We start from the raw sequence: 18,320 nt of genomic DNA on the forward strand, positions 1-18,320 counted from the left end.
AGTTTGAGCCCTGCTATACGAATAAACTATATTTTTTACATGACTCAAAGTAAATGTTTAACATTGCTTCTGTCCTTTCTGCTCAGTTGCTGCTGTTTTCTATTTTCCTTTTCTTTTCGATTCAGCAGATCTTATGAACAAGAAAATTACCTCCCCTGCCACCAATATACTGTAGTAGTAATAATAATAATAATAATAATAATAATAATAATAATAATAATAATAATTTACTGATATTATGTAATGTGATCATTTTTAGTGGGTTTATATACAATATTTGTTAAAAAAAAAAAGAGTTTTTTTTCTTATGTGCCACTATAATTTATGTCATTTTACCTGATAAGTTTTTCTTACTTATCCAAATCAAAACTTGTGATTTTCGGATATATAAATAAACTTCACTTATTATTTTGGAGCTAATGTTTTCATGCCGACTCAGGCTGAATCAGAAAACAAAGTAGTTATCTAACCTGCGGTTGGAGCAGAACCTCAGTCCGAGTCTGAAGGGTTCGTGGTACCAACCAACAAAAACCACTGACTGACTGCCGGGGGCCCACAGAGCCTGGAGGACAACACACACACGCGTGTGCGCATGCGCACACGCGCACACACACACACACACAGTATTATTAAAGATGTCAATCAATCTGCATTGGCATTTATACTTCAGCACAAAAGCACACTGGGACTCTGAATTCACACTTGACCTCCACACACTAACAGTCAATAATCCTGCAGTGTCAGGTGAAGTCGCTGAAAGTGCCGCTGTCCTCACCTGTCCAGGTGAGACGTCGGGTGGGACACCCTGCAGCACAGTGACAGAGCCGCTCTGCAGATTCACAACACAAATCACCGGGACGCTCTTATTGGTCAAAGCCTCGCCCCAGTCTTCACAGTACACACTCCTGTCCTGTTTGGGCACAATAACACACACAAGCAACATAAGTGACACATGAACACTTTTCTGTGTAGTTAATGACATGAATGTCATTTTCAGTGTTATTTGGCTTAAGAATCTATTGTAGAAACTCGTTTCTCTTTCTGTTGGATTTACAATCTGCTTGATATTCTTACCTTCCTGCATGCAGATTCCCCATCATGTGTTTCTATGGATGTGTTCTTGCTCTTCTCAGCTACATACAGCAGTTTGTTCTCACACTCCGACCATGACAAACAGCCAAACTGTGCTGCGCACACACACACACACACACACACACACACACACACACACACACACACACACACACACACACACACACACACACACACACACACACACACACACACACACACACACACACACAAAACAATGCAAGGGTGCAACCGCCCACTTACTTTACAACAGTGGAAAACACTACATCAGTTGATGTGACTGAGTCAGTGATGCTTAGCTAGTTCTTTGTTGTTGTCGCAAACAGGAAAAAACGTGTAAAGCACAAAACATCTGTCTCACCGTCATCGTACACTCGGCCGTGTTTGTTGAGAGCTGTCAGGTTGAGGCATTTCCTGAGGCCATGGCGGTCCCATATCTGAACAGCAACAAAGCATAAACAACAACAGTCTGTCAAGATGCTCAAACATTGTTCTTACAGAGGATACTGCAATCTATTTTTCTCACCTCGAGGAGCTGGTGGCCACCTGTTTCCCTGACAACAGCCCTCAGGGCTCGAATGGGAGAGAGTCCGCTCAGTAACCTGAAGAGCAGAAGAGAAATAGAAACTCTCGATTAAAGCCAAACTCAACACCAGGCTGAAAAGCAATGCTTCGCTGTACTCTCGGACTAAAAGTTTAACAGTTTAACAGTCTGTTGCATCTCTGACCACACCCAGTATCTGTAGCCACACCCATAGTAATGTCACACTTCTACATCACTGCAGCACATTGAGAAGTTAAAGAAAAGCAAATGCATGGTTTTCAGCTGCTTTTAAGTTGGCCTTTAACTCCAAAATGGACATTTTTTGTTGCCAATTATATAATTATTGACATAATTTTAAAAATTGTGATTTGTTATTAAATTACAGTTGGTCTGGAAGAATACATGGTGAAACTTTATTAATGATGTTATAAAATTCAATAAATGAAAACACGGTGTACAGAAGTATGTGCAGCCATTGTGTCGACAATGACAAGCATAGGACCAAATGTTCATATATTATGCTGCTCAGATCTCATATTCAGGCTGCAGCATTAATTTGCATTCAAAGTTGTAATAGAACTCAGTGAAATCTCAGAGGATTTTAGGGTGTGTGAATGTACTCACTCTCCAGACACAGGTACACAGGGTCCTGGTGGGAGGACAGTCCTGATGCACTGGTGGTCGTTGCTGTCTGTGATCAGAGTCCACTGCTGCGAGTAGCGAAGTCTGGAGCCTCGGACCAGGTCGCTCTGACTCCACTCTGGATGTGGACACAGTGAGAAGTTTTCCAAGTTGGGTTGAATAAAGAGACCCTCAATTACTTCAATTATCCACACCTGTATGATACAAACATGTAGACACGCAAGCCCAAGAGGCAAAATCTCCAACCTCATGTCTATGTATTTTATGGTCTTGGCCAGTAAATGCAAACTTCCTGGTTTAAAGGATCATAATTAGTTGATCACAGATACACAGAAATTATTTTTACAAATGTATCTTCCAGTAACATTTACTTATCAAATTGTTCTATTATATTAATGTCACTCTCATCTATGATTATGTTTATTGTTCAACTTTAAAATATCTTACCTTAGACATATGTTTGTGGTAACTATTTAATAATGAGGATGCATGCAAAAACCTTTCATAGCCATTTTGCTTGAATCAGTGGTTATGAAGAGGACATGAGCATCCTTCCCTGAACACACAATTCAATGCAATGACAACTGACAACAGTAAGGTTGAATGGTATTCTTCCAGAGAAACAGATGGGTTCACTCATTATACCTTTTTAAACCCACCCTCAGGAGATTACTGGATAGACCTAAAGAATAGTGAAATCATCCACTGTGTTGTTTGTTCCTTTCAACCTATTTTTATATTGCATAATTTGATTAACTTTGCAGACTCCAGCAAAGCATTACAATTTAAATAAATATACCCCATGTGCCATTGTGTGTGTGCGCGTGCGTGCGTGAGCGTGAGAGAGAGAGTGTAGTAGTAATGTTACTGTCTGCATCTTAAAACTGTATGTAAATTTGAATGTTTCCCTGTTGTACTATGTGTCAATATTGTTGTGCTAATAAAGCCTCTTTGAATTTGAAAGAAAGAGCAGCTCACCAGCAGTCACGGTGTAGGTCCGGAGTTCTGGAAGCTGCTCTTCACTCACATGAGCAAAAACAGGCGCAGGGAGACCGCTGAGCTCTCCGTACACCCCGGTGACTTGTCTGGGGTCCATCTGTGTCCGCTGCTGCTGTGTCCGCTGCCGCACACACACACGCACACGCATGCATGCACGCACACACACACACACACACACACACACACACACACACACACACACACACACACACACACACACACACACACACACACACACACACGCGCGCGCTCACATTAAATCCCCAACCTGTCACACTCGTACGGTCAACACGAGAAGCTCAGAAAACTCATGCATCAAGCAATTAAACCGTTAGCAGCTAATACGGAGGGTTAAAGTAGTCACCAGGCTCGGTTTTAGTGCAGTTCCGTTCATTAATTTATTTATTGTATCGCCTCCCCCGGACCTGCTACAACATTTCACAGCATGTTTTACTCACTTACTTTTACCAGCGCCTCCATGTTGCATTCATGAATGGACGATACCACTTTGGTTGGTTCGAAGGGGTGTAGGCTAGTAGAAAAAACGTGACCGCACGGGGGTAGCAGAGGGTCAAAAAGGTGGTCATTCTTGATGATTCTTGATTAGTAATACTACTATGTAATGTCATTATAGTGTACTTCAACATTTAGTTACCAGCAATTCAACAATTTAAATATTGCTCGTGCTCATTTTCACAAGTCTGTTTTCTCTTGTAGGTTCAAGCTTAACTTTCTCTCAAGATGTAGGTAGGCAGCTCTAGCTGGTGTATTCAATATTTGTATGGGATAAATTCACAACAATGAGGTGTTCCAATTTTTAGCTTTCCTTGTCTGGCTGAGAAACTGTGTAAACATGACCTCATTGTATCCTTTCAACTGGGTTTAAACATTTAATATTATCATGCATCATCATACTTAAATCTTTCAATTTCAGCGGCTTTTGGTTACAAAATGCCATGTCTTTGCCTCAGGATAACATTGACCTTTTCTTCACATTAGTGGTAAAAATCTCATTACTTTCTATCTTAACTAACAATCCAACTAAGTTCACAAAGTCTAATAACATTTATTTCCCCAACTGATTCCTTGTTCCCCAAAATTTAGTCTTTCCAGGACCTAAACAACTACATCACTTTTCAGACCTCATTTTTTGAATAACAAAAGACACAAAGAACACGCTTAAATAGTCTTTATTTCATTTGATCCATCTTCTGTCCGTGTGCCCTAACACCAGAACCACTGATGAGACAGTGTAGCGAAGCTGTAATAATCATGCAGGGGGTCAAACCTGGTTCAACAATAGAAACTGTGAAACTTGACACATTTTCACCAAGGTACTGAAATTCCCAGGCAACTGTGAAGCGTGCTTTTTAAATTGAATATAATCAATAACACCTGACCGTTACAAACACCACCAGCAAACTTCTGATCAGCAGCTCTGGTTAGTGGCCTGTATGTATTCACTGTTCATCAGAGGAGACATCCTTTAAATGCATCTCATGATTCAAGTACACAGCTTACCATAAATCCCTATGTACAGTCTATACATGTGTACATGCACATGGATAGATTGTATGACCCACCAACCTGAATTTAAAAATATACATGAAAAAAAATAAAAATAGAAATTCTTCTCGTTATCAGTATCCCATCATTGTGTCTGTAAACAGTTCTTAGCATTTTTCCTAAAAAAAAAAAAAAATATTATCACACAGTACTGTTCTTTTAATAAATTAGAAGGTAAAATACAATTATCCACCAGAAATGATTAAAACATTTTTCCTTTCCAAAAAAATAGTAATACAAAGATGACAACATTACCTCTTTAATTTGATTTTTAAAATTAGGCATCTTCGTGTTTATGCGTTTTATTTCATGATGTTAAATAAAATTCAATTAAAAACACTCACAAAAACACCACACACATTTTCTTTTAGGTTGCATTGTTTGTAAAGTCAGTTTCTGGTTTGGCAGTTGGAAGCAGCCACTCTGGGTGGAAAAACAGACGACGACTGAGGGAATAACGAGGAATATTTAGTTCAGAGTGGAGAAGAGTTTTTCCGGAATATTGTGGCTCTTTTTGGCTTTGTGTTACAGAAGCTGATCTAACATTAAACTTCACAGACTTACCAGGACTGATTATGTCCAGGAAAAGCAGCTTTATGGTGGAAACCGAAGTCAATAATTAGGATTAAAAAAATAAAATAAAAAAAAAGACTTGACTGATCTGTCAAGCCACCAGGCAGCAGTTCAAGATGAGTATCAGAAACGATACACATCAGCACCAAAGAGGGTTTCAGTGACCATAACATGGACGGCTTCCACAGATCTCAAATCTACCATAAAGCTTCAAAATGTTGGGAGTCTTACAATGACACTTAATACTATACTTTCTCTGTACTTCTATTGATAAAATTAATAAAAAAGATAATTTTGATATCTGAAGACTGCATTTCTTTTCCTCTCCTGTGTAATGAAGTTGTTGCAACCCCACGTAAAAAACGTTTAGCATTGTTTTACAGTTCATATCCACTATGAAGCCTCGGAACAGGCATTTGTAATACTGTGAGCAATTGTCGTTGCAATTCACTGTGAAAAGCAAATGCCTGCGAGGAGGAACAGTAAATTGCCTTTTAACAGTGGGGGCCAAATTTTATAATTGTTGGGTGTCTTAAATCTGGAGGATTAGTTTTTTCAGGTGAAGTGCACAAAGGAAAAAAAGCCCTGTTTAGAGTTTGTTGAGTCTTTGTGCGTCTGACAGCTGAAACGTTGAAGGCATCATTTTGTATCCATCTCAATACAGCCCGAGGAGTTCCGTGTACTGTACACTCATCCGTTCACTCCATCCCCGTCAGTCTCTCACATGACATCAGCCCGTTTGTCCCGGACTTTGTTCCTCTGTTTAGTCCTGGCCTTAAAAGCAGCCGAGTTGAAAAGATGCTGTTGGAGAAAAATACAATCACATACACACTCCAAGATCAGAGTGTTTCAGTGTGCGGGTTAAGATTCAAGCACAGAAGAGATGCGGTTACCTTCTCAAATCGAGAGATCTTGTTGCCTTTGACAGTAGCGTCCAGGATGAGTGGAGGGCCGAGGCCAAAGATGTCTCTCAGTAGTGGGTTGAACTGCACCAAAACACACACACACACACTCTAAAATTAACAACATGGGTTGTGGACATAAATGTCATAAAGTAGTGGTTTTGCCATTTTGTGTTCATGTTATGGCAAGACCTTCCAACATTAAAACAAAATTGTGGGAAAACCAATGAGGGGATCAAGATGGATGTGAAATATGTACATGACAGCTTTGGAAATCAACTATTCACCTTCAACATCTACTAAAATATGGAGAATTAAATTGAAATTCAGTTAGCTAAAGCGTAAACTCATCTGCCGACCAAGGATTAGCATTTCCTTTCTAATGTGCCTTTTTATTGGCTACATTTTGCAGTACGCAAGTGCCCTTTTGCTAAAATGCTGGATATCTAATCTAATAGCGAGGCAGTGGGATTCGCCCACACGTGTTACATGTGTAGGTGTGTTTGTGTGTTGACCGTCATTGCACTCCACACAAAATTACATTTAGCGCGCCTACCACCTGCTGCTGAAATTGGCGCTGCAGGCAAATACCAGTGTTCTTACTCAACCTCAGGTGTTTGTTCAATGGCAGATGTGAGCGCAGTCCCGACTTAAGATAAAAAAATTGGTAATACTCTATGGAAGCAAAAAAATATGTGGCACGACAATCACATGACACTGCTGACCAAGTGACAAAATGAGCGGGCCGTGAACGAGGCTGTGCAAACAACTGCTTTTCACCTTCTCACGCAGACCGCGGCAATCAAAACCATTTGCAGCTCTACTGGGTCACAAACTGAAAATTCAACACACCAAACTATTTCTTTGGACTACACTGGCTTCAGTGGGTTTCCTGACCTGTAGATGGTGTCTGACTCCGGACTCCAGGATCTCTTTGAAGGCATCGTAGATTCTTCTCCTCATCCAGCTGTCGATGTAGACGCTCTCCACTCCAAACCGGATCTTCTCCTCGGTGAAGTCCTCGTTCTGCACGAGAAGAAAAAGGGAAATAAAGTCAAAGCTAGGGCAGATATGCAAAACTCAAAAATGCAAGAGACCAAAGGTTCAGAGACTGATTCACTAACAACAGAAGTACAATCATTAATTACAAATATCATCGTTGCAGCAATAAAACATACCTCTATGTAATGTAGCACCTCTCTGAAAATGGAGCGCTGTTTCCTCCGGTCGTTCTTGGCTCGGTGCTTATTGCCATCTGTGGCTAAACTCTTTAGACACTGAGACAGACCTTCATTGTCCTCCACCTCAAATTCCTACACACACACACCATTATTGTGGCACAGAAATATGACAATAAAACCAGAAAAAAAAAAAACATACATATACATATATATATATATATATATATATATATATATATATATATATATATATATATATATATATAAAAAAAAAAAAAAATATATAAATATATACACACACAGATATGAATATAATGGTAAAATCAGCATGCACAGCATTTGTGCCTGCTCCCGTAGGTAGGTGTGTGTACACGTGTGTGTACCTCGTCTATATCTCGTCCCAGCTCCACCAGCAGGGCGATGGTCTCTCCCACTGCTATCCTGTAGTTGACGTCACTGCTCTGCAGACAAGCCTGCAGTTTGGGGAGGTGACTACAGGGAGGGCGACAGAGGGAGACAATCACCGTATGTTACACTTTTAGTCACCATGAATTACTTTTTACTTTGGCCACATGATCATCTAAATGTCACGCCCATGAAGCTTATCAGAACTAAGCGGAAGGATTACTGTACTCTAAGTCCACACTGATGCATTCATTTATTTTTTTATTTTGAACACAATTTGTTTCACTCACAGGTCTAGCAGCACAGTCAGTCTAGATGTAGGACAGAGGGTGACCAGCAGCGACCAGGCCTGCAGGGCGGCGCTGTGGAGGCCTGGACTGCCGGGTTTGGGTGTGGGCAGCGTTCCATCTCTGTTGGGGTAGGAAGACATGAACACGCTCTCCAGAAGCGCCAATGACTTGATCAAGTCCTGGGGGGGAGGGGGGGGGGATTTAGTGTGGGGGTTGAGGGGGAAAAAGGGAGAAAAAATGTAATGTGGAATGAGAAAAACATACTGTTAGATACGACTACTGTTAAGCTGTTGCCATTTCATGATTTAATATCCCAGATACTAACAGATAATAGAGCCTTGGACCAAGAGCCACATTTGATAAGATTGTATCTGGCTTTTGTTGTTTGATATATTTTGTAGGGCTGGGCGATAAAACAATAACGATATGTATCGCGATAGACACGTAATAAATATCAATAGAAAATGCGTTCGATAAAACGTTCGATAACTTGTTTTTCTTCTTCGGAAGAAACCAGAAGTTGCGAAGCAAGTTTGGTTGCATGAACAAAGGCACTCACTCTCTGGTAACCTAGCAACGTAGGGAGTGACACTCTAACAGCCAATCATGTAACAGTATCATGTTTGGTTGCGCCACATCGCTGTCTCGTGTTGGATTCTACCATTCTACAATAACAGAACCGGCGGCGTGTAGCGATAAGTGGAAAGTGAGTGCCGCAGCGAGCGAGGAAATTGTTGATAAAACAGGAAAAGTCAGTATGGCAGTTTTGGGGATTTTATAAGTCTGACCGTCGTCCCCACCAACACTACCGCAAACTTGTTTTACCACCTTAGCCGCGCTCACACTTTGGAGCAAAGCCGTATTCGCCAGCAACGTCCAACAACATCTGCAGCTGCTACACCGCACAAGCAGCAGACCGCCATGGAGAGGTACTCTGCATCAGCGCCTTACTAAACGCTACAGAGAAATAACGGAGGCAGACGTGCTGAGCACTGTCCAGAAGCCAGGTTACCAACCTAGCACTAAACCTGCAGAAAATAGTTCTCAGGTTTCAGGTTTCTCTATGTTTATATTTAACACTTTGCACCATTTTATTTCACCTTATTAAGCAATTCTTACTTATTCTTTCTTCACTGTGATTTTAGACTTATGTTTACATTTTAATTATTTGAGTGGTTTTTAGAGCAAGTTGTTCTTACCTCTCCTTCTTCCGCGGTAGAAACATAACAGCACAGCCCCAAAGCTCTGGCACACTGATGGAGACATATGCAATAAAAGTCAAATAACCAGGCAGACAGAGGGAAGCTGTAATTCCCCTGATGCAAACTTGAGGTTTGCCAAAATTAAAAAAAACAGATCACCATTGCAATAGAGTTGATACCATGACCCTAATGCAATTTTATTTTTAAAATAACCTTGTCAACCCTAAAACTGTTCTTCTTCCATTTAAAATATCTCAGCAACAATCTTGACAGGCAGGGAGAATTTCCTTAGAGGATAGTCCACCTTAAAACTGAATCTCTGAGCAGCTAGGATTACCAGACTATTGTACAACATTTGAGGTGAGAGTGAGGTCAGCTGGGTGGAAGAAATGCCTTTCAGAAGTTGCATTCAACTCTTGGCTGAACCAGATGTTTTTGGATGCGTTGTTGCTCTGGAACTTTCCTTGTCACATTGCTGACTGAGTTTTAAGCTGCGGTCCACGCGACTTGTTTTTGATCGAGCATTTACACGTGCACAAGTCCGAGCTGACAAGCGTCTCATGCTTAATTCGGTTGTTGTAGTCATTTCTTTTCAGGAGTTGGAGTAAAGAAAGGTGATGCCGTAGCAAAGGTTACTTTTATAACCACAATTTTCCAACTTTAAGCGTACTCACACTCGGAGGGGCTTTGCTGGCACATGTTAAGTCAATCATTAGACTCTCCTTAAAATGGAATGGAAGCATCCCGCCCCTCCCACCCCCAGCTGGATACAGAGCAGGGTGAAGAGTGTGGCCGCTGCTGCCTGCTCCTCCACGCTGCCTGGAGGGAAAATAAAGTTTTTATTTGTTTTACTGCAGTTGTTGACGGTTTTCTGCTCCACTTTGGGAAACAGAGGAGGAAATGTTTTCTGTACTAGCAGTTGAGGCAAGACAAAACTGTAATGATCCCTGAATGAATTTAAACAAAATATACGCGTCCTAAACAAGTCTATATTTAAAAAAGGGGCTGTACTCGATATTTAGCAGCAAACTAATATGTTTTATGTAAAGAGACATACTGGCGTACTAAACAGAGAATGAAGTCAGTGTCTGTGTGGGTTTGTAATCGGATCGTCTCTGTTCTTTGTTTTGATGGCCGGCCCTTCCGCGTGTGCGTGTTAGTGCATGTGGCAGTGAATTTTTTTTAGGTATTTCATCCCCTTTGAACAGCGTAGCGGAACACAACTCTTTGTTTCGTCAACTCAATCACACACACACACACCTACCTAACTACTTCGTCTTACCTTTTTTAAGGCTTCTTTCCAGGCAGTCGCTGATAGTGAGGCGTCTCTCAGTCAGGAAGTCGTAGAGCACTCTGGAGCAGAAGGCCTGTCGCAACGACTCGAGACCTGCTAGACGCGTCTTAGTGCTGAGAGAGACACACAAACGGAGACAAGGAGCAAGAAGGGGACCAAGGTTGGGGTTAATGGGAAGAATATTTGTTACATCACTTCCTGCAATATCAATTATGGCCTGGTGTTGCACGTCTCACCTCCTGTATATTCCTGGCATTTCCTATTTTCAATATCGATAGTGCCTGGGCAAAAGCACACAAAAAAAAATAAAAAAAACATAACCTCACCTCTTATCCATCAGGTTGTCTATACACTGCTTGAGTTTATCTTCAGTTTCCTCCTGGGCAGTCTGCTCATCCACCTGCTCCCCTCCTGTGTTTGGCCAGTCAACACACACACACACAGGATTTTGTTGTATGGAACTTTAAAGCTTTAGTTTAGGGGGAACTCACACGAGCTTTACTGTCACACCACAAAAACATTGGCTGCATTAATTTCCTTTGGCGTACGTAAGCAGTACCTTGGCTATTATCCACGATAAACAGGATTCTAAAAAGCACGTGTATGTATTATCTGCATTTATGCACAAACCTGTGCCCTCTTCCAACACAGAGGTACTTTCACTGGCACTGCTACAGTGGCTGAGAATATCAGACGTCAGCTCATCATCACTGGCCCCCGACTCTCCTTTCATCCCATTTTTAATACCTAAAAGGAAAAAAAAAAAAGACCGATAGGGAAATTGTGAGACAAGGGAATATTGAAGGAGGGGGCGGGGGGTATAAAGACAGAGGTGGGAAAGGAGAGACAAAGAGTAGTGTTGAATTTACATGGAGGAGAAATACTCACACTTGGAATCTCAGTTAACACATAAGCTCTGACTTTTGAGTTATGTCAAGGAAGCAAATGTGGATGAGTCACCCCTGAATCATGATATGTGTTAACAAACGCAAGTCTGAATGCTGTTTTCAGACTGGGTGAAAGGCGATTTAGAATCAGCTGAGCTGGAGAACGTTGAGCATCTCTATCGTGACAGACAGGCAGGCATGATGAGGACTGACAAGCTCACTATTAGTGGTTGTTATGACAAGAGTACAAAAAAAAGCTTGTAAGAAGAGGAAATGATGAGCAACACTAGGTCAAAAATATATTTAAAAGTTTCCAAAGAAAAAAAAAAGGCATTTCCTCCCTTTATCGTCCAAAATGTTGCTTTGTTGCCTCAGCAATGTGCAATATCCAGAAGTGCAATGTATCATCTACTGTATCTACTGTTTTAACTTCAATTCTATGTTAATTTGAGGCGTTTTGTTGGATGCACTTGCATAGTGCAATGCCTGGACAGAAAGTGTTTTTAACAGACAGTTATGATCTCAGAATATTGTAAAGTGTGGTGAAAGTGACAGCTGGTTAAATGTGCAAGTGAAATAAAAAACATTATTAAAATTAATCAGAATTTGACTTGAGGCCATTTCCCAGCAGTGACTGATAGCAGGTTAGGGGAAGCTGACTGTAGGCTTACTCTGCTCAGCTGTCCGTCTTTGTCAGTAACTGTACACCAGCAGAGATCTTCTTATACAGAGACACACTAAACACACAGACCCACACACAGGAATGAATGGCAAAAGGCATTGGTACCAGGCGGTTATTAGTGTTTTACTGTTTCTGGCCTGTGTCTATGACAAGAAGTGTGTCAGTTTGAGTCTGAACACAACAGGATGGAAGAGCCAGGCAGGCTAAGCTAAGCTAACCCTCAGGTTCCTGCTGGCTCAGGACTTTCTACTGTTGGTAGGATTACTGGAGACCGGAGTGGCCATTCATTCATTCAGTGTGTACGATCCAGAATGGTCAGACTTGTCTGTGTGTGCGTGTGTTTTCATGTTCAGGTCAACCAGGACAGGCGAGGTAACCCAGAGGTCACTTTTAGTGTTGTAGCATCGCAACATGTAAGTTGTAGTTGCAAGTTACTTTCTCGATGGAAAAACATTCATCGTAGACTACCTGCAATAGCATCAAGTTCTGTTATTCCACTCTGCTTTATGTACAAGCTCAATACCTACCACAAATATTCAGTAAATATGACAACTAGAAACACATTCTCTGCTATCAGTCAGCTGTGTCCACCTGTGCTCAGGTAGTAAGAAAATTCCAAAAAGAATACAAACGCAGCTAAATGAGTAAATCGGATGCAGGACTATATTTGAGATCAGAATGTGTAAACTGTGAAATTGATGTCCGACTTGCTATTCTGCATTTCTTTACAAAACCAAACCATTCGGGGAGGAAGTTATCTTTAGCCACAAGCTGCTGATTTTATTTGCTGTGGCTGACAAAATCACCACTATGTGCCAGACTATTATTTAAAGGCTCTTCTGTATTCTCATAAAATTGCTATTGTGGAGGAAACAGAGACAGTAGCAGTAAAATGTATTAAACTTGTTTGGGCACTGTAGCTTTGACAGTAAACGTTACTGTTGGCTGCCGCTTGTGAAATATTTTACAGTTAAGCTGACTGGTTAACAGTTGGATAATTGCTCAAGCCAAAACTGTACTGTATAGTGTTCATTTCGTCAGACGAGACTAAATATGTTCGCCAACAACCTTTTTTTCCATGACTAGGACGAGAATAGAGATAGACGAGAGTCGGTTCATTCTACCGGTTCAGTGACACTACTCGGGTTAATTAACCGGCTCTTCGGTCAGTTCGTTGAAGTGCTGCGAGTCAGTCAACCTCCTCTAATTTAGCTACAGCCAGTCAAAAGATAGCATGGCAACTGCAGATGTAGGAGACCCATCGACAGAACTTGAACCCCCTCCTCTTTCACTTTCGCTCTCGTCTCCACTTTGCTACTTTATGCTTACATAGCAAATCACTCAAACAGCACCAGCACTCAGTCCCTGAGGAAGAGGATCTGTGGACGGACAAATCACAGGTTCAAGACAAACTTGTGGGAGCTTATTTGAGTCCCCTGGCTATGGTCTTGTGGTACGAGCTGAAAGACTAAATTAACATGTGCTCTCACTACAAGCTATTTCCTCTCTACAACTGTACAAACGTGGCATTGAATCCTGTCAAATTTGCTGTTATGTAGAGATTTGTAGAATGTACAATAAATTCACTTGTACAAGTATTAAAAAAATAAACACATGGCAGCAATAAGGCAATGAGGGATGGGAAAGCGACGAAGAGTAATGATGACACAATTACAAATTTAACCAACTCCTTAGTGTATCATGTGGTGATTTGAAAACAGTGTCAAGAATGTTACACTGCATGCATGACATCACATACACGCACAGTATGCATAAGAGAGAGAGAACAAAGTTACACTTTAGGAAGCAATGACCGCCGGAATGTCAGCTTAGAAAAAGTGGTTGGATAGTCGGAGAGATTTCAACCAAATTATTGGCACGATGGCTGCACACTTAGGCAAAGTAGATGTTAGCAGCCAGTTGTAAGTGAACAGATTGGGTGGATGACAAGGTCATATGTTGATAAACTTTCTTTACAGTCCTGGGATCTCATTTATAAAACTGTGCGTAAGATCCTTAGTAAAAGTGTACATACGACCAAAAGCCAAAAATGGCGTACGGCAAAAAAAAATAATAATTCTGATTTATAAAAGCGTGCATACGCACGTCTACAAGCAATGTTCCCTTTATAAATCACAGATTACCCACAAGTGTGCATACGTGAATCAGCCTCTTATCCAGCCCTGTTCACGGCCATTTTTAACCATAATTAGTCAATGCAAAGCACCTCATGAATGCTGATCAGTATGTTAATGATCCTGGCAGTTCTTTCGTTATGCCGAATCATGACGACTGGCGGGGAAAAAGCAAAAAACTTCTCAGACGTTCATGAATTGCTGCAAATTGATTTATAATTTCGGCCTGTTCTCACACAGTGTAGGGAAACCTGACGTATAGACTACCTATATTAATAATACCTTCCAAAACGGCAGGCATTTCAGCACTCGCGGACAGCTTCGATATACCAGATCTATATGATAAGATTTAACAGAACTATATATTATATCCAAACAAGCCTTAGTGATAAAGTTTAAGGTTATATATAATATTTATATAAAACACTTAGCTGTCTGACATTTCTCTCTGGAAACAGCCAGTTGCTCCCAGAGTGGTGAGGACCTGTATTTGGACCGGGATGGACCGGGATGGCACGGTTACGGCGCGTTGCCCCATCTACTGGACCCAATTCAGTACATAGATCCAAGAGCGCAGCTTTAGGGAATTTAAAATCATCATTGTCCGTGAAGCCTCTTTTTCTCCCGTTTCTTCCATTGGCGTAGTCCTCCTGCAGGGCCAGCAGTGCCATCATGCAGCATTACGCACTGGTTCACCGCAGTATTTATATGTTTACAACATATTGTGATTGTTAACACCTCGCCAAAATCACAGCATCAACTAGTGGTATCCCCAACCCCGAGATACAATTTGAAGATGAAAGTGTTATAGGCAAACGCACTTTTCTTCATGCAGGTTTTGTTATGAACAGTATTAAAGTTTGGACCAATAACGAGGACAAGTGTAATGATTGTGCGAGAGCTTTACGGCTGTATTTCCAGACTTTGACATTTGATGATATACGCACAGTATTAAAGACATATATTTAGTTATTTACACTGTGCTCTGCAGTTATCTAATGGTATGGTATTTGATGCTATCCTGTATTCCATACAGTCGGGCCATCTCCTCCTGCGCTCCGTAGCGGACAATGTGACGGCGAGACAGCAAACATTAAGAACAAATTTTTATCTAAGACTTGAGTTGGATTTTACCAGATGTTTATGGAACAAGCATCACTCAGAACAAGTGCAAATAAGCACTGCTGGATTTAATCTTCACGATAACATGCATGATATGGAGTGAAAAAATGTACGTAAGACATCAATACTTGAAAATATTACGAGTAATCGTTATTCCCACGTTTACTTTCTGCAGTCTGACTTCACCACCTTCACCTCACCATCTGCGTCGCCAATTCCCATTGTCTCCAAAATGTGCGTACGCATGGGTCACAGTTTGCGTGGATAACCGCACATTCTCCCGTCAAGTTTTTTTATAAATCACAAACTTTACGTGGGAAGTGGCGTACGCACATTTTCAGCCCCGTTTCATGTGTACGCCATGTTTATAAATGAGACCCCTGTGCTGTTTGACTTTCAAACAGTCATCAAACTCAGCATTACGGTGGGGCATTAACTCATGGTGTTCAAGCGTGACATGCATGATGACTGAAGAAACTCAAAGTGATTTTAATGCCACTGTGCTGCAAATCCAAGAGGCTGTGGTAAAGTCAAACAGTCTGTCAATACAATTACCAGCCTGGACAGGTAATCTATGAGGGAGGACAAGTTAAAAAAAATGTCAGTGCAGCTGGAAAAAACAGAGTTTAGCATTCAAGAGACTGGTGGGTTTACTGCATGCACTGTAGTGAGGTCCATGAGCTTTTGGACAAGCCTTGAGTTGGACACGAAGCAAGGGGGTGGGGTGGGGGGGGCGAGGGGGGTTACCTTTCAGTGAGGCTTTAGCCGACAGCTGCAGCTGAAGAACCTCCTGACGTAGAGAGCCTGGAGATGACGTATGGATGGAGGGATGAATGGGTGGATAAAATATAGGGCGTTTAGATTGAAGGAAGAATGGTGAACGGATCCATGAATGAATGGGAAAGATGGGTAAAAATGCAGGAATGACCATGAGGGAGAAGAAAGGATCATAAGTGAGCTCCATTTTGAAACATTACTATATACTGATGCACAATTACCAGTACTGCACAACTCAGTAGACTTAGTTTGTTAGCATAAATACAATGGAAACACCAGGCTCAATACTCCTATTTGTCTTTTTTTTGTTCACCAGCCCTCGTGTGTGTGTGTGTGTGTGTGTGTGTGTGTGTGTGTGTGTGTGTGTGTGTGTGTGTGTGTGTGTGTGTGTGTGTGTGTGTGTGTGTGTGTGTGTCTCTCTCCCTCTCCTCACGTGTGCGCTTCCCAGGCGACTCCCTTTCAACGTGAGGGGGCTGTAACGCCTACAGCCACATGCATCACGGTCCGCACCACTATTGTACAATGATTAAAACGTGTAGCTGTGACTCACGAGCATTAACTTTACTTGCACTTAAACAAACGCAAATCATGAGTGAATGCACTAAAAGACCCTGTTGCACTTGCTGATCCTCTTCAACACAGCTTCACCTACCTGTTTTAAATGGCATTGCATTGCTGCTAAAAATAACATGGGGTTAACCTTAACCCTACAAGTGTGTAGCTGGGTCCTGAACGCTAGCAGAAATCATTAGTTTACCATACAATAAAATAACACTGTCTAGGGCACTTCTATGATTCTACACAAATATAAACTCATTAAAAACGAGTGGCTTAAACATAAATGTTACAAACACATGCAGACGTCAATGTTGAGCCGCGGCACTAATTATAAGCCACATGGCTGCACATGGCAGACGGGAAAACCATAGTAACGTTAGCTAGCTAAAGTTAGACGAGCAACAAGCTGTTTCACTGTTGGATCATTCATACCATATATACTGTAGCAAAGTTACCCAAATTGCTACCGCTATTAGCCTGGCTCAACGCGAAAGGTGTGACGACCAAGCTTTAAAGCGTGCAACGTTATTAACGTTTTCATCCTAAATAGAATTTATTATTATCTTAACTGCCATATTCAGTCATTGCATTCCTGCTAGTTTCATGCCAGAAGCTGGATGGTGAGTTAGCATAGTCGCTACTACTATTACTTACCCGGCTTGCTGGAGCCACGTTTCCCCTTTTTACTCCGTGGCATTTTGAGTAGCGCTCTGATCCACAGTTCACAACAAAGCTAGCTGAGGTTAGCTAGCTAAAGTTAGCCTACTTTCAGCCCAACTGTCAGGTAACGTGTTATATCCGCTCCTCACAGATTTGACAGTTGGTGTCTAGGCAGCAGCAGCAGAGGGCTGAATGGTCTATGTGGTTTATCTTGACAGCTGGGTAAAAAGCAGCTTCCAAAATTACACCTTCTCTCACACTTTTGTTGACACTTTGGCTAACGTTGGTTAGCGTCCTTTACGAGCAGCAACCACCTGGTGGTTCAGCAACTCCCCGCTTTCTTTAATCTTGGAATAAAGAGTTGTCCGGTGGCGAAAAAGTCACTGTATTCAACGGTTTTCACAATGTATTATCTATGATTGTCCCCCGGCAATCTATATCTAATACCAGGTTGAGATATTAAGCATTTTCTAAATTGTTTGGGACGGAGTTCTGAGCACGCTGTTGTCACCAAGTCCACCATCTTCCTCTCTACTCCTGAACAAACAACCGGCAGCTGGGGTTGCCAGGTTAGCTCTGTTAGCATCCCCCGTTTCCGTTTTCTAACCAACCCTGGACGATGATGGCTCTTCTTCTTCTTCGTATTTTACGGCGGTTGGCATCCAGCTCATTGGTGCACTACCGCCACCTTCTGCACCGAAGTGTAGATCAGACATTAGACTTACAATTCAATTCCCGAAAAGATAACACACAAAAAACAATATAATAATAATAATAATAATAATAAACACACCCTTACCTACAGTATA

General features: G+C 41.5%; 2 protein-coding genes across 4 annotated transcripts in view; both read right to left on the reverse strand.

Moving 5' to 3' along the window:
* Positions 1-3,851, reverse strand: part of zgc:136971 (S9 family peptidase) — a 10,485-nt gene extending 6,634 nt beyond the window's left edge. Inside the window, exons 1-8 of one of the 3 annotated variants that reach the window (XM_039799234.1) lie at positions 3,740-3,851; positions 3,257-3,398; positions 2,261-2,396; positions 1,619-1,694; positions 1,454-1,529; positions 1,075-1,187; positions 776-910; positions 471-562 (exon numbers count right to left, since the gene is read on the reverse strand). In XM_039799234.1, the coding sequence (XP_039655168.1) occupies positions 471-562; positions 776-910; positions 1,075-1,187; positions 1,454-1,529; positions 1,619-1,694; positions 2,261-2,396; positions 3,257-3,398; positions 3,740-3,757 (788 nt within the window). In that variant the 5' untranslated portion in view covers positions 3,758-3,851. Of the gene's footprint in view, positions 1-470; positions 563-775; positions 911-1,074; positions 1,188-1,453; positions 1,530-1,618; positions 1,695-2,260; positions 2,397-3,256; positions 3,399-3,641 lie in introns of all 3 variants that reach the window. The other 2 variants (XM_039799235.1, XM_039799232.1) reach the window with 2 other exon arrangements.
* A 600-nt stretch (positions 3,852-4,451) lies between these two features.
* Positions 4,452-18,096, reverse strand: ifrd2 (interferon-related developmental regulator 2). Its single transcript, XM_039800446.1, has 15 exons — positions 17,506-18,096; positions 16,264-16,320; positions 11,321-11,437; positions 11,017-11,101; positions 10,679-10,803; positions 10,145-10,215; positions 9,734-9,737; positions 9,610-9,683; positions 9,394-9,447; positions 8,195-8,373; positions 7,883-7,991; positions 7,497-7,631; positions 7,216-7,344; positions 6,310-6,402; positions 4,452-6,217 (listed from the first exon to the last, which is right to left on the reverse strand). Exons 1-15 carry the CDS (start codon positions 17,546-17,548, stop codon positions 6,137-6,139), a joined length of 1,356 nt encoding a protein of 451 aa, XP_039656380.1. The 5' UTR covers positions 17,549-18,096; the 3' UTR covers positions 4,452-6,136.
* Positions 18,097-18,320: the final 224 nt, after the last annotated feature.

Source organism: Perca fluviatilis, chromosome 5 (genome assembly GCF_010015445.1).
Source record: "Perca fluviatilis chromosome 5, GENO_Pfluv_1.0, whole genome shotgun sequence".
In the NCBI taxonomy this organism is placed as follows: domain Eukaryota; kingdom Metazoa; phylum Chordata; class Actinopteri; order Perciformes; family Percidae; genus Perca; species Perca fluviatilis.